This window comes from Asterias amurensis, chromosome 1, assembly GCF_032118995.1.
Source record: "Asterias amurensis chromosome 1, ASM3211899v1".
In the NCBI taxonomy this organism is placed as follows: domain Eukaryota; kingdom Metazoa; phylum Echinodermata; class Asteroidea; order Forcipulatida; family Asteriidae; genus Asterias; species Asterias amurensis.
Window position 1 is genome coordinate 22,792,644 of NC_092648.1, and position 23,516 is coordinate 22,816,159.

A 23,516-nucleotide genomic window follows, 5' to 3' on the forward strand; every position below is an offset into this window, starting at 1 on the left:
ATTCATTTCTATTCACCGTTAATTTCTGCACATTTTGACACATCTTATGTTGCGCTACGATGTTGTTTAGTGGATTTATGGACACTTGAGTGGCTTAAGGTCGAATTTCAAAAGTTGCAAAAGCCCCTATTCAAGCTAAATCGTTGTATTGTGACGAGTAAGATCAGCGTTTCTTTTGCCCGCCCTTTATAAATGATTTGTTTGTCGCGTTTTGGATAAATCAGTTGCGATGAACATCAGCAATAATTGTCAGTAACCAAGCAAAGGGGTCAAAGATGGGAGGCATACAACAAAATGGGTTAAGAGCCAGAATCCCTGATTATGGTAAGACAGGGAAAGGTGTTTCAAGATAACAGGAAAGATGGCTCAACTGACCAAACAGGAAAGAGGACGAATCGTTGGTTTGATAGAAGCCGGTATGTCGATTCGAGCTGCAGCTCATCAAGTTGGAACGTCACCAGCGACGGTCAGTAAAATGGTGGAATGGCTACCAAGCTCAGGGAAATGTGGACAACCTGCCAAGGAGTGGCCGCCCGAGTGTGACTTCTGCAGCAGAAGAAAGTGAACAAGTCCATCAAGCCTGACACCACTCTCGAGGGATTGCGACGCATCCTGATCAGGAAATGGCAGGGGATTGACCAGGGACAGATCAGATGTCTCGTTTGGAGTATGAGAAGACGACTCCTTGCCGTTAACAGTGATGGAGGACACACCAAGTATTGAGGACAGGATATCAGCAGTTTTAGAGTTAAAGATACGGCCATAAATTTCATGGTCAAGTAAACGAAACGAGTTTGTGTCTTTTGTCTTGATTTTGTCTGTGTGTGAGGCTTGTGTGAGTTCCCTTCTGGAATTGGGGTGAATAGGGGCTTTTGCAACTTTTGAAATTCGACCTTAAGCCACTCAAGTGCCCATAAATCCACCCAACAACATCGTAGCGCAACATAACATGTGTCAAAATGTGCACAAATTAACGGTGAATAGAAATGAATAATTATTCTTTGGCATACTAATTCAGGTTCCGATAAATCTGACTATTTGTAAGTGTTTAGATACTTTATTGGCGCAGTTTATGTCATAATGTTGAGGCCATATAAAAATATTTGCCCACCGAAAAAGTTTCATCAAACACTATTTCAATTCACAATTCATGATGATCAAATAATGTGACTGAATATTTGGCTGAGCATTCTGGAAAAAAAAATACAGAGGCTTAAAGAAGCCATGTGCCTTATATCATTTTCTAATATTTTTTGAGATTTTGTTTTTAACTCTCAGATCAATATTATTATTAATATTAAAATTTAAACGATCAGCTTGTTGATTCAATTATCACTGTTAATTTATACGCTTTATTATAAATTTTAAGCAAAAAAAAAGGGGGAAAAATAAATGAAAATCGATTTGAAAGCCAATGATTATTCACACTTTTTATTAAATTGTTTATTTTTGTTATTTTTTGCAAATTACCATGGTAATTTTAAAATTTCATTAAAAAATATTTGAATAAAACAAAGACAACTGTTGGCTATAATGTCATACACAGAGTCTCAAAGAACACTTGTAGCCACTGTAGATGTTTCTTCCATGTATGGCTTCACCGGGAAACCATGCGTTCTTGTTTGCTGTGAAAACAGGAAAAACTCAAAACAAATGGGGCCAGTTGAAGTCATCGAAGATAGGTGTGTAGTGTGAACATTTCAATGTCCATCAAGTTTTAATATATGTTTGCATACTTCATATTAACAAAAGAAGGTAATTAGGGCATCGGTTGATAAAAGGCATCATTATTTTTTTCCCAATTCAAAGAAAAAGGCATAATAGCGTGAAAACTGGTAAGGGGAGGATACTATATAATAATAATAATAATAATAACAAGTTCTTATATAGCGCATTTCACAATAAACTGTATCAATGCGCTTTACATTAGTCCCCTGGTCATTGGGCCAATAAACATCCCTTTAATCTTTCTCAGCTCCCATTAGGGAGTATACAGCCCCGAGCTGCCGTGGCGCTCCGAAAGCTTTTCATTCACAATATCAACCTCTACCCTCGCAGGTACCCATTTATACCCCTGGGTGAATATATAGGACACAGGGCCACACTCGCCGACAACCCTAACCCTAATAACCCTGGCCTACTCCTAGAACTACTTCGGTTTCGTCCGGCTATCGGTTACGGGAGACGATAGCCGGACGAAACCGAAATAGTTCTAGGAGTAACCCTGGCCTAACCCTAACCCTAACCCTAACCCTGGAGTGGCCCTGTATTCTATAATTATACCCTGGAATACTTCTAGAAACTATAAGGCTCACCCGTGAGCCTTATAGGAGTCTAAAATTTTGGGCCTCCTTATTAAATGCTGATACGTTGTTCAAATCGGCGTTGATAGATGAAAGTTTTACGACCGCTAGCCATCAATAACTGAAGTTTCTTATGTACTACACAACCAAAACTTATCCAACACACTCAATATACATTTAAGATGCTTGTATTGCCTTTTTGTTGAGTTAAACTAAAAAACATTTTTAAAAAATGAAATTTTCTGCTCGGTACTCACTGCTGTTTTTCTGGCGCATCGCACGTTTTTTAACTTCTCAATATGCTTAACGCTTTATTTTTTGGTCACCGGCGCTGTACACGCGGGCATTAGCCTACTCGCTTGCTGAACTGCCGAGCCACGACCGAGTTGGACTAAACCATTTTGTAAAAGGAGTGTTTACGCGGAAGCGCGGGCGCGCTGGACGCTTACGATACCCGCCGTGCACGCATAGCATATTGCGCACACGCTGCCGTTGTTTGGAGTGTTCTAAATGGTTCACTTCTTTCGGTTGCAATTTACAAATTTTTATTTTTTTTTTATTTATTATTATTAATTGCTACGAATGTTTTAGCAAAAGTGTGATGACCAGGGCCCACAACTATATTATAGCAGAAAATACTGCGAATTTCTTTGCTAAGCAAAAGTTGAGTGGGGCACCGTCCCAACAATATAAACTGATAGGGAGTATTGGTTGGGTAACTGGTTTCTGCTAAGCAAGATATTTCTGTGCTTAGCATGTTTACAGGGTGATGTAAGCGCACAATTTTGCAGTAAGCCCAGCCTTTATGGCTGGGCTTGTGCCTGTAAGCACAAAAACTTGCTTAGCAAAGAAAAGCTTATAAAACAGGAATAGGTAACCAGCCTTTATGGCTGTGCCTGTAAGCACAAAAACTTGCTTAGCAAAGAAAAGCTTATAAAACAGGAATAGGTAACCAGCCAAAATTAAATTAAGTTTACATTGTTGTGACTGGTGCCCCACTAGATTCTTGCTTAGCAAAGAAATTTGTCAGGCAGTATTTTCTGCTTAACAGCTGTATGAAAATTCACTGAGTCGAAATTTGGTGGCTGGCCGTTGTTTACGGAGTTTTCATTTTCAATGACGGATGGTTCTGCCACGGTAATGATGACATTTTGCCGTCAACTGCGCATGCGTCGGCTTTAAGGACGGTCATTCCTCACTTTATACGACAGTTGGGATGAATCTTAGTTGTCAGGGTTGTGCTGAAAACTACATTTGGCTGAAAAACCGTCAAAGAATCATCCGTCGTCAAAAACAAAATCTCCCGATCAGCACCAACCAAAAAATGTTGCTTTAAATTACTGATATTTAGCTCAGCAAATATAGGTAGGCAGGGAACCAGGGAACATTATGACAATTGTGTAATAATGTTATATTGCATTTTACTGGTTCCCTGCCTAAATATTTGCTTAGCTAAACAAAAAGCTATTTGTAGTTTGGCTGGTAACAAATTTGTGTTGTTGCAAAGTTTTCTGTGTGTAGCAGTGTCTGTACATGTTTTAAGCTGTAAACTAGTTCTTAAAAAACTTATAAATAAAAATTATAGAAATTAAGACTGCAGACAAGGCATTCACAAGTTCCAAATTGACATCCAAAACTGAAAATCACAAAGATCATTTTGAAGGTTGTGTTGTGCATTGTAACCAATACAAGAGTATACTCGCTAAATTGGGCCATCCTAATCTGTCTGGACACTGCAAGGACTAACAACTGATATCAACTACTTTGGGCACAAAGCGTTAGTGATCAGTGTAAATAACAAGTGTCAGTGCCGAATAGTGAGGCCAAACAGTCATCAAATGATCCAGCAGGGAATTAGTTTGAACTTGAGGTTGTTTTCCTTCAAAATAGCGTTAAGTTGGCAAACACATTTCTACCCGTATGTTTACTTTTTGTGAGTTTGCTGCCCCCACAAAAAATAAATGCAGGCAGTAGGCTTTTATTTGTCTTGGTGTCAATTTTTATGCAAGGGTTGTTTTCAAGATAATAAAACTGATCAAACAGAATTTATTATGGCAGCATAAATGTTGACAATATTGAACTTCATTTTTGATAAAAGACTGGTAGGTAAGGATAATTCAATTTAGAGTTTTTTTTTAATTCAAAGCTTACCAGGTTTCAAAGCAGGTGCTGGTACTATTCACCTTGAAAGACAGAAAATATGTTTTTAATTTAATTTTTTGTGCATTTTATGAAACCACATTTCACAGGACATGATGTTATTTGCACTGCCTTTGAGGAAAACCCCCACCCATTATTTGTTGAGAGCATGGTAGTTTTTAGTTGTGATGGTTCTCCTGAAAAAAATGGATGATTTTAAATTGTACACATTGTGTAAATCGCTCTAAAGTTGTGTCACCCAATTTGTCACTGGTAGACCAACAACCATTGACACATTTTATCTGAAGATTTTTGATTTATAAGTAACAACAAATTAACAATAACAACAAATTCTTATAAAGCGCATTTCACAATAAAACGTATCAATGCGTTTTACATTAGTGTCCTGGTCATTTGAACAATAGCATCCCTTTTTAATCTTTTTCAGCCACCCTGGGGGAGTATACAGCCCTGAGCTGCCTTGGCGCTCAGAAGGCTTTTTTATTCACGATATCAACCTCTACCCATTTATACCCCTGGGCGCTGAAAAGCAATTATAGTAAAGTGTAAAGTAAATAAGTGTGTATTTTAAATGAAAAAAAAAGAAGAAGAAGATGAATGCTCGAATGGGTTCATCGATTCTTGGTGAAATTACCAATACATTTTTGTTGCTGTTTTGTCAACAAGTAGACACTGAGAATAACCTATAAGCTTGTGGGGACAACCATGGTCTTTTGAGGGAGTGTTGGCTCTGAAAAGAGCTGGTTTGGTCTAAAAACTTCAAACAGCATACTCTGCTCCTCTTCAGCAGATTTGTTTATTATTAATAGTTTATTCTTATTATTCACACCATGTAAAGCTTCCATCATCGCTTATTATAGTCAACTGAAACTATAAATCAGCATAACGTTGACAAAAACCAAACGATGACCCTACTTTTATCAGTGAGTTGTTCTTGTTTTCATTTCAGCTCAGTAGGAGGCATGTGCCTCATTATGAAGTTTGAGCTTGCAGACAACTTTCAGGCTAATCTTGACGACTTGTACAAACATTGAAACCAAAAGGTAAGTGCTGCCAGGAAAATAATACATCAAGACATCATAATAAAAAACAAGAGTAAAGATAAAAATTACACATCAATTCATGTGACTGATAGAGAGTTTGAACAGGAAAAACCTTTCACTTTTCATACTCAGAATGTTAAAGGAACACGTTGCCTTGGATCGGTCGAGTTGGTCTTTGAAAAGCGTTTGTAACCGTTTTTTATAAATTCCATATGGGTAGAAAGATGTAAAAGTAGAATACAATGATCCACACAAACATGCCTCGAAATTGCGTGGTTTTCCTTTTACCTCGTTGACTAACACGTCGGCCATTTATGGGGGTCAACATTTTGACTCCCATAAATGGCCGACCATGTTAGTTCGCACAGTAGAAGGAAAACCACGCAATTTCGAGGCGAACCATTCAGTGATGTATTTTTCAGAAGGAAGACAACAAAACACTATTGACCAATGTTTTTTGGTGTAATCAAAGTCACTACCATTGTCATATTATAAAGGTAATTGAGTTTGATAAATTTTCTCATTTTTTAGTTTTGAAAAGTTTGTTTTAAAGCCATTGGACACTTTCGGTAAAATGGCTTTAATGGGGGCTTTGAGAGAATAGTTAGTCCAATGCATAGGCCTAGTCTATGACCTTTTTTTTTCTTTTTTTTTACAATATTATGCTCCCCCCAAAAAATTATAAAAAATAAAAATAATAATAAATAAATGAAAAATCAATCGATCAAAATAAATTTGTGTTCTTTTAACTTCAGAACAAATTATAAAGAAATCATAAAGATCAAACCATTAAGAATTCCTCCTAAAGAAAAAAAGAGAAAAACATTCTGAGGACCCTCGTCTAACATCCAAAACTCGGATACAGAATGAAAATGCCCTCTCAAAGATTCCTGGCCAGGGTCTACATCAGTTACCATGACATAACATCCTAAACATACAATAAGTTAAAACTTCATAATCAGAAGACAGTCTTTGTTTTCTTGTCCAAACTGTAAATTGGCTACCGTCGAAGGTTTGAAGAGTCAAATATATGCTTTAGAGCAATGCAGTGGAACGCAGCGATCAAGTCAGAGATGATGAAATAAGAATACCTTTTTGCTCATTATGTGATGTGACATTGCTCATTCCGCAAATGTCATACTTGGGTCTGGGTTTTGAGCTGGACAATTGTTTAATTTTTCTACTCAGCCAAGTGGTTCACCAACCAATCCTGCAAGGAATTTGAAAGAACTCCAAAAGTTGCAGTATTGACACAAAACACATTAGTTTAAGTTAAAACAATTACTATAACTACCTGTTTCATACTTCCCGCGAATGTTGATGCCACATGGCTTATTTAGCAGTGAATGTTTTGCTGTTGCGAATTATTCCTTGCGAATTTGTGACGTCAAAATACAGATCACATACACAGAAACTATGAACCCGGCTTACAGATGGTCGACTTAACACTGTGTGATGGAAAGTCGAAAAATCTTATCTTTTAGTTTCACTTTCCAAGGCTCATAAAGAAGCAACAATGTTTTTTTGTGGAGTTTGTAAAACTGAAAGGTAAATTTATAAGGCCTTGTAAATTGGGCCATGTTTCAAGATTTTTCTCAAGAGCTCTCTAGAAGATCAAGTACGTTTTTCTTTTGAATGTAAACATTCACAGAACACTTGAGTCTTTGCTTGTGCTTGGGAGATAGTGAATGGGGAAAATGTTGGTATGCTGTGCACAAATTCCTCTGATAAAAAGCAACAATTCTTTTGGGAACTGTTGGCAGTCTACTTTGAGAATTGTCAAACTATGTTGGTTAGTGTGGGTTGGATTTTTCTGTCAATATAAATAACGTAAAAGAACCTGTGCCAACAATCGCTCACATTGGATCGAGAAAAAAAAAAAAGAGAAAAAATATCCACATGTTCAGTCTTCATCAAAACAGGATTCAGTGGTTCTAAGAATAACCTGATAATATTGGCTCATTGCCCAGGAACAAGCTGTTAAGAACGTTCCCCATCATGGTGTATTAATCATAGTGCTGTGTATTTGTGTTGCAATAATATGAGAGAAACTTTGCAAAACACAGGTGTCAACAACCAACTGTTCATAAAACTTTTAAAAGATTCATTGTTTACTCCAAAGTCACGCCTCAAAATAACCCACGGCACCCATAGCAATTGCTGTGGTGCCATGTGCTTTTACTGGGGTGCAATCTGCAAACTTGCAATTCAAGTTAACATTTTCCTCATAGAACTGAGTGCCCCTTACTGGAGAGAAATTGCGATGCCCCTTTAAGTGCGGAGTTCAAGGCCTGCAAAGGTATGCCCTTTGAACATTGCTTACATGTAAGTCATGTTATTAAAGAAGGTAATCTCCATTTATTTGGTGCCACATCATACGAATTGGAGAAAGTTTATGGCCAAGTGGTTTACAGAGCATCAAATTGAACTTCTAGTGGTTAAAGTCAGCGGAGTCTTGGGTCGTGACGCTTGTGTCCTTTAGCAAGATACTTAATTTCTTCTCTTCAACCAGGGGGTATAAATGGGTACCTGCAAGAGTAGAGGTTGATATTGTGTATGAAGAAGCCTTTGGAGCACCATGGTTGCCCGGGTTGTATTCTCCCCAGGGAGCTTGTTTTAAAATGCCTGAACATAACTACTCCTTGATTAGACTCCTACGAAAAATGCTTATTTCTTGGCCGTTTATGCTGTGGCTCTCACTCAGCACACCTAGCAAGTGATTCTTCAAAAACCTTTTTTTTCTGTGCTACATACAATATTAAAATTCAATTATATGCACCAGTTCCCCTTATCTCCATAGTGAGGAAACCCCTTTGCCCTTAGGTCTTTTGGAATAATTATGTTTTTTTCTTTCTTGTTCTTGTGGAAGAGGGGAATAAAATGGCGGTCTTCCAGTAGGTACACTACAATACTTTAGGAATTTGTTATTTACATATTTTGATTTGTCCTGGAGTTCCATCAGGTACAAGCATATTAATCACGTTGTATCATCAAATGTGGATGTGAAAGTACCCTCATTTTTGGTTGTTTTCTCAACAAGTAGACACCGCAATCAGCTTTTATTGTATCTTTTTTAGTAATAATGCATAAAAATCAGCAACGTTGAAAAAACAAAGCAATAACCTTACCTTTACGTCTTCAAATTTCACCGCTTTGCAAGGAATTTTTGCTTGTTCTTGTGTATTCCATGTTACTAGGTATACTTTGCTTACACAGCTAGCATAGAAATTTGGCGCTTGCTCAAGAATGTTGATCCTAAGCGCATAATTTGGTGGTAAGCAGAGCCATGAAATTTGGCCTTGATTTCGTCTAATATAGCCTTGATTTCAGTGACAAAGAAAACTGAAAAGTTTTGTTGAAGTTTCCTCCCTTTTCCCTCTCCAATATCAAAGTTGTATTTGTGATAAAGCTGAGGTGGTTTTGTCTCCATCCCACTCATCATAACCTTAGATATCATCAGTTGACCCTTTTTTCCTAATTTCTTGCAATCTGCAATAATTAATTCCAAATTCTAAGTACACTTCTCAATTTTGAATATCCTGCACCGATTCTTTAATGAATAAAATTATGTACACCAGAAATTAGTATGATAATCTAAAGTTTATGACAGAAATCGCATGGATTATGCAAATAAACTGTGTGCTTAACCCTGTTGCTAATCAATCACATGGATTTTGGAATCACATGGATTCACTGAAAAGGTTTGGGGGCTTAACTATGTTGCTCATCCAAAGCTCATTTGCTCAGTTCTTGATGCCTGCTGACTATAATCGCCCTCAGGTGGCCATGTAAGGGGGTGTGGCTTATCTCAAGCTGGATAGGTCAATGAGAATCTATGGTAGTCCTAGAAAATCCTTAAAGGTTCTTTTAAAGTGCCTTGGCTGACTTGGAGTGAGCCCAGAGCTTTCAATGCATAAAATGAAAGTCATGAATGCGAAAAAAGCGCTCCACACAAATTGGCAAAGATGGAGTTGGACTAGCTTGCACTAGAAAGGGATCAAGTACATGTAAATTGTTCTCAAAATTGTCTGAATATATGTTCAACAATGTAAGTTTGCCATTTGCAATTATTTTTTTTAATATTCTCCCTATTGTGGTTTTAACTCTCCAGTGTGCATGAAACATCGATTAGCAAATGTTTTTTATCCTTAATGACTGACGTACTTTTGCAGCTTGAGAAAATAATTCTGTTTTTAGAATTCATGGAAATTTACTTGGCTGATAGAGTGAACCCATTGGACAAACTGTCATTAAATATCGTTTTTGCACATAGGTGGGAAATAGGGGGAAATATACCCCTGAGATTAGCTCAGAGCTGAAAATATATTGATTGTGAGCAATGTTCACGTAACGTTGGCACTGAGGGCACAAAAGCTCGTAGGTCTGTAGGTGTGCGTGCATGCCTCTAGTCACGCTCATTATCTTATCAAACATAAAGGGATTTTATGGGATGAATGGTACATTATGACGGGAAGTGCGTCATTTTGTGAGTGCCTAGGTCAGCCTAGTGTTGAGTCGAAAGAAGCTGACTGCTGTAGTCAGTGTGGGTCCCAGGTCTGTCTGTTGTCAGCCCTGACGAATCCATAAGGTCAACAGACAGTCACGGTTACCCTACCAGTGAGGCTGGCAAAGCTATGTGTAGACACACACTTTCTTCAAGACTATAAATACAACTCATTAGGCTGCAGAGTTATATTTATCAAAAATCTACAGTTTCCCCCGTGATTTTAATTTGGCCAACTGCTGCGGAGTGTGTGCTGTGTGGAACGTTACCCTTTGGCTTAGAGAGTAAGCCTGGCACCTTTGTTTATGAGGGCACGAGAGGAGGTTTTTCTCAGGAAAGTACAACAGTTTGGCTCCAGCTCCTGTTAGGGGAATCTGAAACAAGTTGTTTCACAGATGATTTGGACCATGTTTTGTGCCTGTGCTTGTGTGTGCAAAAGCAAAAGTATGACTAAACTCCCTTCTGTGTCGTTACCTAAATCACGACTAGCTCGGGCATTCTCTGGGTCAATCAGGAGAAGGCGACGAGATACTCCAAAACGTAAGTTTTTGTTAGTTTTTTTAAAAATAAGTTGTCATTTATTGCATATTTTACAAACAGTTCATTTCAAGATTATTCTATTGGAAAGAGCTTGAGTAGAAAATGAGTAAGTTTTGATCACAGAAACATATCTCTGCATGTATACTTTGGTTGTTGTTGATTAAGTGGAGAAAGACATTGTAAGTCATTATCTTGTGGTCTCCTCACTTGTTGAAATGTATGAATAACTTAAAGGCATTGACAGTCCACATTAGATCGCATAAACAAAAATACTTCTATTTTGTTTTAACCCTTTTTTTAGCTCAACACTTTATGTTTAATATTGTTTCTCTTATCCGTTTTCTGACGTCCTTGAGCTCTGTACGTGTGTTGCAACTTTTATGACTGAGACAGTTTTCAGATATGCATTTGTGCGCGTAGTATGCATCCTCGTATTCATGGACTAAAATGGCACGGCGAGATCAATCACTACTGGGAACAAGGTTGTGGGCTTACTCGCACAAATGTATCTGAAAACAACCGGTTATAAACAGCTCCAGCTGGTCATTATCAACCCTTTAAACACCCCCACATGCACGCTCTTCCACCAACAGAAAACGCGAAACTAGAATACTATGTGATAAAAGTGCAGATGCGGAGGTTGTTTTGCAATGTTCCTTTCTTGCATGACATGGCCGGCAGGGTGCAGTCTACAGATACCCCTTGTCTATCTGCCAAGTTGTTGCCTCTTGGCTTCCTCTACCCACCCCCAGGCCCCCATTAGACCAAAATCCCGACACAGTTATTTGTGAACATTCAACAACATTTTATACATTGTCTTACTTGTTTTGAAAGTTGTCCATACTTTGTAGGGAAAGACCAGTGTATCCTGCACTACATTAATGTGGAAGGGATTCTCCTAGATTGTCTTATAGTTGTAAATGTATCCTGTGCAGATCATGTACAAAATACCTTTTTATTGCTCGATATTTGAAATAAAATGTTAACCCCCTTAAGTTGATACTTGTAACTACACTTCACATGTTGTATCATAAACTTGGATGTGATTCCTGGTCATCACTTTAAGGTTGATTTGATCTGTCTGCCCCCCCCCCTTCCCTCTCCTCCTGAGTCCCAACAAAGGTATTGAAGAAATAGGAAGATTGTATTCTCATTTTTGTACAAATTTTTCATCGCATAGGCTGTCGTCTACTGATTTTGGTACTAAAAATCTTCATCCAATACCAAATATTGTGTCGCCTCTTTAAAAGCTATTTACAGTATGAGTTCATGTAGATAAGTCGTTCATTTTTTCCCCTTAAAAGATCTCCAAATGATTAGTCAAGCATGCACTCGTACACATTGTCAATGCAAGTTTGATTTGTTTGAAAAAACTGATGTACAACACTGAGCTGGGAAAATGTGATCTGCTGTCGCAAATTAAACGTCTATTCATGTATGTCATTACTGCCTGGAAGCGCATCACTGTCGCGGTTGAGTCCTGCTAAATATTAAAGCCATATCTTCTCGCTCTGTCCAGTTGTCTCTCAAAACCTTTGGAAACATTCAGAGAAATGTTTGGATGTTTTCTTACAGTGGAGACGGCTTTCAGCGACGTAACTGAAGGGGGCTAAGGGGCGGGCACTTGCCTCCCCCAATGGATGTCTGAACCCCCCCCCCCCCCCCGTGCCCTTCATTTGAAATCTGGACCTCTGAGATTGAAACCTACTTAAATAAAATCTTACTTTCTATGAGCTCTTATGTAGTATTTTCACTGTTAAAAAAAAAAAAAAATTTTTGTTGTTGCTGTTTACACACATAGACTATGTGAATGTTTTTTTATTTCGCGGAAAATTATCTTCCAAAAATATTGTAAATAACATAAAAAGGGGAGCAATGAAAAGCTAAGAAATGAAGTGTACAATGATTTGAGAATCGGGAATAGTTTCTTGTTTGATATTTTGTTTGCCATTTCTTCATTACTTTCCATACTCAATGTTTTGTAAACCAGGTTCCCGCCCTTTTTGTGTGTGTTTTCTTTCTTTAAAAGTGTGGTCTGTCAATCCCTTGCAGGGAGGTACTTCATTGCAAAAGCTCTGCAAAGTGAGCGTTGTTACTGTTAGTTTCAGTGCTTGGGGTATTTTAGCACATGCCTGCCTTGTTGAGCTGAATCTTATCTGCGCTGTAACAGAGAGTATTTTCAATGGGTGTAAACTTCTTGTTTGTGCGGTGCCCGTTCATAGTTTACCACAAGGCTTTCAATCATGGTGGAGTAGCATAAAGACGCCGGCATCGGGAAATCCTCTTTCTAATTTTGATTCCCTGTTTATTATGAGAAGGCTTGGTGCCCGCCTGGTGCCGCTATGGTTCAGATTAATTTATTGTTTCTTGTTTGGGTGACTTTTGTTATGCTTTTAGAACTTTTTGTGCTTGAGCGGCTGTGTTTAGAGACAGTATGGAATGGAAGGTGCTAACTGAGCATCATGGTTTTTTATGGGAACTAATCTCTCAATTATGTATTTTCTGATGCTCCATTTGAAAAGCAAACTTTGAATTTATTTTACAACTTTTAAAAACTGCACATCAAGTTGTGTTTCGGTTACAATCTTCTCTTGTAACATAACAAGAGAACATGTAACAAAATATGTATATTGGGTGTTTTTTCTTAGGTATGTTTTTTTCACTTTGATCATTTTGGTTGAAGCGAAGTGTTTGATAACATGCTCTGTATTAATTTGTCAGTGCACAAGAGGTACAACAGTCTACAAACATGTTGAGTCACATCTTAAGCTTGCCCTCTATTACCCCATCACACTTGACCTTTTTCTAGTGAATTATGAGAAGTACCCAGTGTAGAGTGGGAAGAAATAATCTTGCCAGCGCTGGACTGATCTTGGCATTGCGTGTGTACCCAAAAGCCACAGAATGAGCCATGGGGGTTTTGTCATACGTGTACTTCCCGTTTCTGTCAATTAGAAGAAACTGGTGGGCTAAATGCAGAGCAGGTTCGATGACAGCTCCTCAGCTGAATTTTCGTAAACTACCACGCAGGATTGGAAAGACTGTCCCAGTTGAGACATGTGTGAGGTAGTCCTTTTGGTCACACCCCCCTTCCCCTCCCACCCTTCCTTGAATGTATCTCAGCCGGATGTTACTCTTCTGCGTTTGTATTTCCGATGTTTTGTGATAAGTTAGAATTTATAATTCGGCGGGAAAACTTAGACCATTTAAATGTACTAGAGATAGAACAGTAGCGGCTACAAAAAGAGCTTTTGTAGGAAGTCTGGACAGCTGATCCTATCAAGTCCTATCAGTCTATGATTCATGAGGATCCCGAGAATTTATTGTGTCCCAGGGAAGAGTTTACACGAGTTCAAGGGTATAGGTATCTATAATAAATACAAGCGTGGTGACTGCATCTAATAGCATAAATTTATCTTGTTGAGAGAAATTTTGAAGAAATCCTGCAATGATTTCGTAGTGAAAAAATAAGTTAATTAATTACCTAAAACTGATAACAAAAAAATTATTGAACAAAACTAACTTTTTTTTTTTTAAACCAATGATGAGAATTTAAATGATGATTTTCTTATTTGTAAAGAAGAATTTCTCTAACACAAAATGACCTGCAAACTGTCTAATTTGTAAGTTTGCTCTTTACTTTGCCAATCAAGGGGTGGGGGGATGATATAAACAAATCTACAGAATTTATTTGATTAGCAGGACATGTTTTGATAAACATGCCCATGCAATTGTGAGAAAAATGCTGTTAGAAAATAGATTACATATTTGCTGACAAAATAAGTGTTCTGTCTTTAATATGGATGTTCTGTGGAATTGGGCCAGTTTGAATTAATAAATGAACATCTAATACAAAGTTTTTTTGTCCATGTAAAGTCAAATAATATAAATTTAAAGCATATATATAAATATCCATTCTGATTGGTTGAGAGGATGTTATATGGTCATGTTTTAAATGTATCACACAAACACGGTGAGGATTGTTTAAACAGAACAATAATGCGTAGCACGCAAGCTCCGGCGGGCGCTAATTTACAGGCAACACAATCTATGTAATAAATAAACTACTAATGAAAGTGTAATGACTTGGTAATAAATTGTCATTTAAAACCTTGCAGGGTTGTTGCCCTGTGATAAAGGACCTTGCCTTTGGCTCAGTTCTTTATTGTACAGCCATGAACCTGTCAGTTTCTATCTAGCTTAGTGTCACTTCCCTCCAAGTAAAGAAACCAGTAAAGGTTCGTAGAGATTCTTCAGGATTTGTTTGTGTTTCATCACCATTCCCCCACCATCTTTTTTGTTGTGCTTGTCGCATCCACACTTCCAGTTTCTCTGATGATGTCCATGCAATGCCAACTTGGTCTGGCTGTTTAAGACCTACTACTCTTTAGTTCGCCTATCATTAATTACAATATTTTGCAATTCTCAATTCAGTTTTAAGCATTTTCAACACGATGCTCTACAAGTCCAGTGGAACGAAATCTCAGCAATTTCTCCAAAGGACTCGATTAACATCCACTGTTTTTCAACTGTCCCTTAAAGGCAGTGGACACTATTGGTAATTAGTCATAATAATTATTAGCATAAAACCTTACTTGGTAACGAATAATTGGGAGAGGTTGATAGTATAAAACATTGTGAGAAACGGCTCCCTCTGAAGTAACATAGTTTTCGAGAAAGAAGTTTGATTTTGAGACCTCAGAGTTAGATTTTGAGGTCTCGAAATCAAGCATCTGCAAGCACACAAATTCGTGTCACAAGGGTGTTTTTCCTTTCATTACTATCTCGGAAATTTGACGACCAATTGAATTGGGCTCAAGTTTTCACAGGTTTGTTATTTTATGCACATGTTGAGACACACCAAATGAGAAGACTGGTCTTTGACAATTGCCAATAGTGTCCAGTGTCTTTAATTAAACAGTGAAATGACATAATTTGAATCACATTGAGACATCCAAGTATGGCCAAAAATCTCAATTGCGAAGTTAGACCTTTAAACCTGCATACAGTTCCCGACAAGTATGAATATAAGAATGAAATTACACATTCAGCAATTTTCTCCAAAGTCCTGAAATGACATCCACTGTGACGCTGACCCTCTGTCTAACATTCTAAAAGTTCAGGGTCTTTTTTGTAAGTGGCAGTCCTGTGGCACTGGACTCATAATTGATGATAATGTCACACAGGATGTCGGTACTTTATTGATTTCATGACTTGAATAATTTTTCTGAAACCTAAGCATTTGTGAGTTCTTGAGTGTATTAACAAAATTCATTGTAGCCTTACTCTGTAAAGGTCAGTTTGACACAATGGAATATTAAAGTTATGTAGTATAGCTGTAAGTGTTTCCAGCAAGCTGGTGTTTTTTGTGGCTTTTTGATTCAATGTAAAAAAAATATGTATCTGCCCGACATTTTCACCCTAGCAAAGTCTTTCTGAAAATTTTGTTTTCGTTAGATAAAAAGTTCGATATTTGTTACTTAAAAAAACCCATATGTATTTATTATTTAGAAGAAGAAAAGTGGTTGTGATTGCTAACAAATATTTTAACATGCAACCACTGCCTCCACTTAACGATCCTGAATATTACTAATAGCACCTTCGGTTGGTGCAGGCATCTTCTGACAACCTTTTGCCACACAGTTCACCCAAAAAAACTTCCTGGTCTGAATTGACCCAGAATCCGGGTAACAAGGTGCCTGAGTATTTCTGTGTCAGTATGACCTGGAATGTATGTCAAAACTACCCCAAACCTATATGTCAAACTTTTGATACACAGTTGGAGCCAAAATCCCTATTTTTAACCTATAATCTCTAGTTCATGCTGATCCAGAATGGGTTGGGTTCCCAAATTTCCTCAAATTTGGTCAATTCTGACCCAAAAGATATTTTGCTTTTTAGTGATGCAGTGCTACAGGAACGTTCTTCGAAACTATTAACGAAACAGTGAAATAAATAATGTCAGTCCGCCCCAAAGAATAGTGTGTAATAATATTAACTAACCATGATTTCTAGGACAACTTTCAAATAAAAGCCCTTGTTTTACAGCCTTGACTTCAAATTCACCTAATAAAAATCTTAGTTTTTGTTTTTGTTTACTCTGGGTGTTTTTTATTTTGTTCAACCATAAAGCACTTTGGTTCAACCGAACTGTTTACTTGAACTAGCATAAATATATACTCTAATTAAATCTGAGACAACATTGTCCTTAGTCCGTTTGTTGTTGACAACAGATGTTTTCATGAGAGAGAGAAAATGATTGTTTAAACTTTGCAGAGGAAACATGAAGGTTGGGTGTAAACGGTCATAACACTACTTACCAATAATTGACCATATTGTCCTAAAATTCTTATCCTGAATTACATGCAGGTCGTTTATTACTCAGTGGAAGGAAGTCATTTCTAAATTTATACAGAAGTCAGGAAGTAATTCACACACAAGTACGTATACTTGTATTTGTCTTTTCTTGCGATTTATTATTACAGTCCAAATTCATGCATCACTCATTGCTAGTATTCCTATAAAGACATAGATAGTACCTTTACGTGTTCCAACCTGGAATCAAATTTGAATTTACGTATTGCGGTTTGTAATCAGATATACAGGATTCCTTTTTGTCATTCCTTTCAAAAACAACCCACAGCCTGCAGCAAGGGTTTTTTATGGATGAAGCGAACCCCCGTCACAGTGCAAAGAGAGCACCCAGGCTTTTCTCTTCACAGTATATTGCCCTTGATACATGTCTGTGTATATTCAGAGATGTTCATCGTCACTGCATTACCTCGAATCTGCAGAGCAAGAGAGGGTCGATGAAATGATGACACTGAATACGCAGGCACACTATCCGGTTACCCCTAGCCAATAATGAACCCACGCTCGAGCTAAACGGGCTTGCGCATTAAAGACACCCACAACCTCGCTCCGAGTGTTACACAAGTTAACTTACCTACTTCCCCGAACCCCCTCCCCCTTCCCAGCTCCGCATCTCCCGTCCACGCACCCCCTCTCCCTTTCTCATCGTTGTGTTCTCCTGGAGAAAACAGATGAGTACTTGATACTGCCTAGGGACAATCAAACCTGTATACACATTAAACAGCTACCCTGGGAATCACCACTGGCTCATTTATGAGGACCCTGGGAGAAAAAAACTCATGCAGTCTGATAGAAACTGAGGCATCTACAATTATCGGTGATATGACAGATGCCTTAATTGCCAGCTGCCCTCATCCAATTACAGCGGCGGTGTTGATGACGCCCCGCCCAATATTCTCCTCCGCTATTAAGCAGCCGTACATGTCGTTTGTTTCATGAATGCATGTATTGACTGCTTCTCAGTGTACGCAGACAGGATTTTTTCGTTCGGTCAACCGTTGTCTTTGGCCCTGACTCATGTACATATGGTGAAGGCTCTTTTATCTGAACGAGAGCACGTTGGGTTGGCACTGATGAAGAAGTATCGGACTGTGTGAAGAGGGAAGACATTAAACACCTGTATCTTATCCGCTCTGATGCAAATAATTTCATCCCAAGACAAGCATGCTGTACGGTGGTAGTACTAGGTACTGTTGAGTCATGGAGAAATGCACACATGCACCTGCAAGTAAAGAAAGAATTAAAGGTTTGTAAAGATTCTTCGTAAATGTTTTTGTGTTTCAAGGTTTTTCTGGTTGTGTTTGCTTCATTGATAAAACATTGAGGTCAAATCATTGACACTTGTTTGTTGATTTAGACAGCTATGACTGATAACTGAGTTATTTGAGTTGAGTGAGGCTAATTTTTTTATCTTTGAAACCTTTAGAAAACTGGCAGAATGTTTCTTGAATAGGACTTGAATTTCTGATGAGAGCTCTGAATGCTCTGGGTTTTCTTTGAGGACAATTTCTTGCCTCTCGCAAGTATTACAAGACTTTTTGTGGAACAGTTTTGTTTTCCCTACACAAAAAGAGATTTCCTAGTTTTCTATTTTTATCATAAAGTTGTTTTCTCCCATTTGTTTATGGGACTTTCTGCACAACTGTAAAGTGACGGTCGTTGAAGAATTTCATTAACATAATTTCTACTGATTTAACTTTGGCTTTCTGGCCATGTCTGTGTTTTAACTCGGAAATTGATAATCTACATCTTTAACTCTAAAGAGTCCCCCTGAAGAAGTTCTGTTGGGGGCAATCATAATAAACACATTTGCATACATTATGTTGTTTTCTGGGGGAAAAAGCAGGCAAATCTTTTATGAATTTTTCGTTCATTATGACAATTTTTTGTTGTGTATCATAAATGAAAAAACGTCAGCTCTAAGTTTTGGTAATTATTGACGCAATTCATCATGTAATTAGTAAAGCTTTAAGTTCCTAAAGTATAATGTTTAAATAAAACATCCAATACATTGAGGATAACTGAATGGCTTTTTACAGTACTTATATTTATCACTTGTTCAAGTGTCATTCCCCCTGTGCCAAAATGTTTTGGTTTACGTCACACAGTTTAAAGTCGGTCATCTTTACGAGGAAATAAACTATAATTTTTTTTTAAAAACAACCATACGCTATGTGTAAATACTGCGTGAACAAAATAGTTTTTTTTAAATACACAACTCTGCTCTATGCGGAAATACTTCCCTATGTGTAAACACTGCATGAAAAAAAATCATGATTTAAAACGCACATCTAACTACCGCTCGCAATCTGCAGGAGTTTTATCAAATTGCTTGCATTGTCAACCACCTGGATGTGTAGCACAATTAGAATGTAAATATTTCTCTTCATCCAACCACTACCCGAATTGCCAGTTTCCCTAGATGACGCTGTACTTTGCTGCCCATTAACAATTATTATAATTTGTTTATACGATCAGGCAGAATGCGTTTATTTGAAATAGTTAATTTGTCAAGCCGGTTGTTCCAAACGAATGATGTATATATTTAAACAGAGAATGTCAGGGTTATCGTGCAAGGACAGAACCAGTGAAACCTGTTGCGTGACGGAATCTTTTGTTAAAGGCAGAGTATTAATCATCTATTTTGTTGCTTTTTAATTTTATTTCTTTTAAAGATACCACAGTGCAGTGGTTGCTCGCAAAATTATTTGAGTTATGTCTTCATGCTCTAAATTTTGTGGATTCATTTGAGAACAATATAACTGAATTCAGACTGATAAATATCTAATTTGGCAAATACTTTTTTAAAGATACCACAGTGCAGTGGTTGCTCATGAAATTATTTTGAGTTATTTCTGCATGTTATCAATTTTTTTATTCATATGAGAACATTATAACAGAATATAATTCAGACTGATAAATATCTACTTTAACAGATACAGTTGCTCATGAAATTATGCATGTATCTTCTGCATTTTATCCAAATATTGGATGCCTAGCATATGAGAACAATAAAACAGAACATAATTCTGAGGTGAAGTCTGGACTGTTTCATGTCAGAAATTAAATGGAACAGTCCATGACCCAATTTCATGGCTCTGTTTACCCCTGAATTCTGCACTTATGATCAACATTCTCTGCTTACTGTCAAGCGCCAAATTTATGCGCTACCTGTGTAAGCAAAGAAAGCCTATTATTACCTTGGAGTACACGCTCGCACATGTAAGCATAAACTCCCTGGTAATCTGTGAAATACACTTGGCGTGAGTGGGGAAATCCCTGCACCAATTCTTTGCTTACGGTGAGCAGAGCCATGAAATTGGGCCAAGATTTCAACGTGTAATTTTACTCTACTACATTGTGAGAGTAATTACCATGCATCTGATATTTGTTTTATATACCGCACTCATAGATATTTATCGTTTTATTTTTTGTATAGAAAATTCATAATTTATTTCAACAATTAGCAACATAAAGTTGTGAACAATAATAATTTTAACAACAAGGTATTAAAATACTGATAATGACATAGCTGGAGCTGTTTCAGACTGGTTGGTAAATGCATTGTCACCATTTTTTTCACCACAAGTTTGTTTTTCTGTGATTAACTTAATCTTGAATGTACTGAAGACATTCTTAAAGTATGAGAAATACAATGGAGCAGAAATGACTCTGTCCGAAAGCCTTTGATGTCCCAGTCAAGGTCTAACGTGTTTCTTTATTTATCAACTAATTGCCGTCGGAGATTGCTCTGTCTTTAAGTGTCAATGGTCATCAGGAGGAACGGTCAATAGTTCAAGGACTTTTGGCCAAAGTGATCAGTCAGGGAAAGGCTTTTATCAATGATTCATTGGTCAGACATTTTAATCAAGAGAGTCTACCTGAAAATCAATCTGCAATATTGAAAGAGTTGAAGGCGAGAAGACAGCAAGATACCAGAAAAAACAGTGACTTGCATTTTTAATGAGACAGTTGTCGGTGATGAGCATCTGACTCTCTGCAGTTAAGTTGTTGATGGAATTTTTAGAATTGTAGAAGTTCAATTGTAGAAATTATACTGCCACTTTAATGCATTTAATCAAGTGGTAGCCTTGAATGAATGTAAATTTGCTGGTAACCAGGGGCTAAATTCCTAGAACTGATTTTTGCAGGTCCGGAATTACAAGCCATGGCCTCCGTTGCCCCCCGCCTGGTCATGGCCTTGGTGTCCCTTCAAAAGTTTCCCATTGACTTTAGGATTTGCCAATGGAAGTGCCCTTTGCAGAATGAAAATGGCCTTGCCCTCTCAAAGATGAAATTCCAGGCCTGAGTTTGTGCATTATGCATTCTCTGTATGAGACTTATTCTTGTTGTACCTCGTGGCAGCCAGTATAGCTTAGCATATCAGACTCAAGTTTTGATCACAGAGTTATCAGAATGCACATCCAAAGTGACTTTGTCGTCCTTGGGCAGGACATTTAATTATAATTGCTTCCCATTACCGACGCGATGTCCATTTGGCTGCTGGAGCTGTATGTTCCAAAGGAAATGTTAAAGGAATGCTTTTGTCCCCTTACTGAACAGGAATAGTATAAATAGTCTAAAGCGATTTGGTACAACCGTACAATGGGTTTAAAAGCACCTAATTACTGCCTATTAAAATTATGTTTTTTTATTGTCATCCTCATCCATAGTGGTTGTATGCTTATCATACCACAAGGCTCAATACTGGTGTGTGTAATTGTGTTTTGTTTATTCTGTGGCTGCGTTGTATGTAAGTTGTATAGCTACTGTGCTGATTGGCATTACCGTATTGTGTCTATTTAATTGATACGGATAGTGAGTGTTACTAGTTTCTGTCTGTGGATTCATATAGAATGAGAAACATGAAAGACAAAAACAAGACTTGGTGACTTGTATCTTATGCAGCATTTTCCCTAGTCTTTTGTCAAGGCCTTCTTTGCTTAGACAGATGTGGAAGCGGAGACCCTTACGTGAGATTAGCGAAGCAACAAAGAGATTTTCCCGACATGTCAGGAACTTGTAACGTTTTTTTTCAATAAATATTATTGCTGTTCTCCCGGGTAAGCAGACATTAAAAATAATGTATTGTGATTGGTAAACCTTTTAGCACTATACTTTCATAAAAATTGTTGATGATCTATTTTTGAAATCTTAATGAATCATAAAAATAAAAATAAAAATAATAGAAATAAATCAAGTTGGAAAAGGTCTCCTGGCTTCACCACTTAAGCATGTTTATGTGGTCTCCCCGTTTTTCTGATGATTTGGGGCTACACAGCTTGTCTTTTTAATGTAAAAAATCTCTGTCGCAGTGGTTCAGCTGGCTATTTAAAGGCAGTGGACACTATTGGTAATTACTCAAAATAATTATTAGCATAAAACCTTTCTTGGTGACAAGTAATGGGGAGAGGTTGGTGGTATAAAACATTGTGAGAAACAGCTCCCTCTGAAGTGCCATAGTTTTGGAGAAAGAAGTAATTTTCCACAAATTTGATTTCGAGACCTCAAGTTTAGAACTTGAGGTCTCGAAATCAACCATCTAAACACACACAACTTTGTGTGACAAGGGTGTTTTCTTCTTTCATTAATTATCTCACAACTTTGATGACCGATTGAGCTCAAATTTTCACAGGTTTGTTACTTTATACATATGTTGAGATATACCAACTGTGAAGGCTAGTCTTTGACAATTACCAATAGTGTCCACTGCCCTTACGTGTTGCAAAGCATTGCTGCTTAAAAATATGAAATATGGACTCAGACTTGTGAAATGGCAAGCTAAATGTCCCTGCTGGCTATATATACTGGGGGGGGGGGGGGTTAGAGAAGGAAATGTTCTTATCCTTTCAAGTAGCTTCCAAGAAATTCATTTTGCACAAAAAGTACCCAAAACAACTTTAGTATGTAATTTTCATCATAACTGACAAACATTATCTGTTTTTCTTTAACATGTTTGATTTGTATGAAGGACCTGCCCCCCCCCCCCCCAGACATTTACATATCTGTTTTTCTATTACATGTTTGATTTGTATCGGACCTGCCCCCCCCCCCCCCCAGATTTATGACTTTGGCAATTTAGTAAACATTTATGCTTTCCCAAAATGCTAAGCTTTGCTCAGGGTAAATGACACCTTTACATTCCAAAATGTTAGTTTGATTTATGAATTTATATTCTTTCAAATGTTGCCCCCATGTCTGTAAAGATATAAGACAATAAATGGTCACTTACTCAATTAATGGATATGAACTTAATGTTCATGACGGTTTGTAGGCCTATTAACTTTTCCTAGAATCAGGTTTGGTCGTTAGAAACATGATGAATTATTCCCTAGTCTAAACTTTCCCATTGAGGGAAAGCACAAACGATCAAAACAACATTATACATGATGTCTCGAGACTTCTGGCAAAGCAAATGTTAATTACTCTAACAAGCTTGTTTTCACAACTTCAGGGACTTTTTGTTCTTAGTTGCGCTGAACCAATTACACTTGAGGGATGACATATTGTCAGAGTATTTTAATTTGACATAATGTAAGTAAGGCTTGCGGTGACACCATGTAAAATCATTTTGTAAGTAGTGGTGGCTCTGAG

The 23,516-nt window shown here is 37.5% G+C and overlaps 1 protein-coding gene across 1 annotated transcript in view; it reads left to right on the forward strand.

Moving 5' to 3' along the window:
• Positions 1 to 10,369: 10,369 nt before the first annotated feature.
• LOC139954220 (ras guanyl-releasing protein 3-like) overlaps positions 10,370 to 23,516 on the forward strand; it is a 66,216-nt gene continuing 53,069 nt past the window's right edge. Inside the window, exon 1 of the mRNA XM_071953942.1 lies at positions 10,370 to 10,550. Within this exon, the coding sequence (XP_071810043.1) occupies positions 10,406 to 10,550 (145 nt within the window). The 5' untranslated portion in view covers positions 10,370 to 10,405. The remainder of the gene's footprint in view (positions 10,551 to 23,516) is intronic.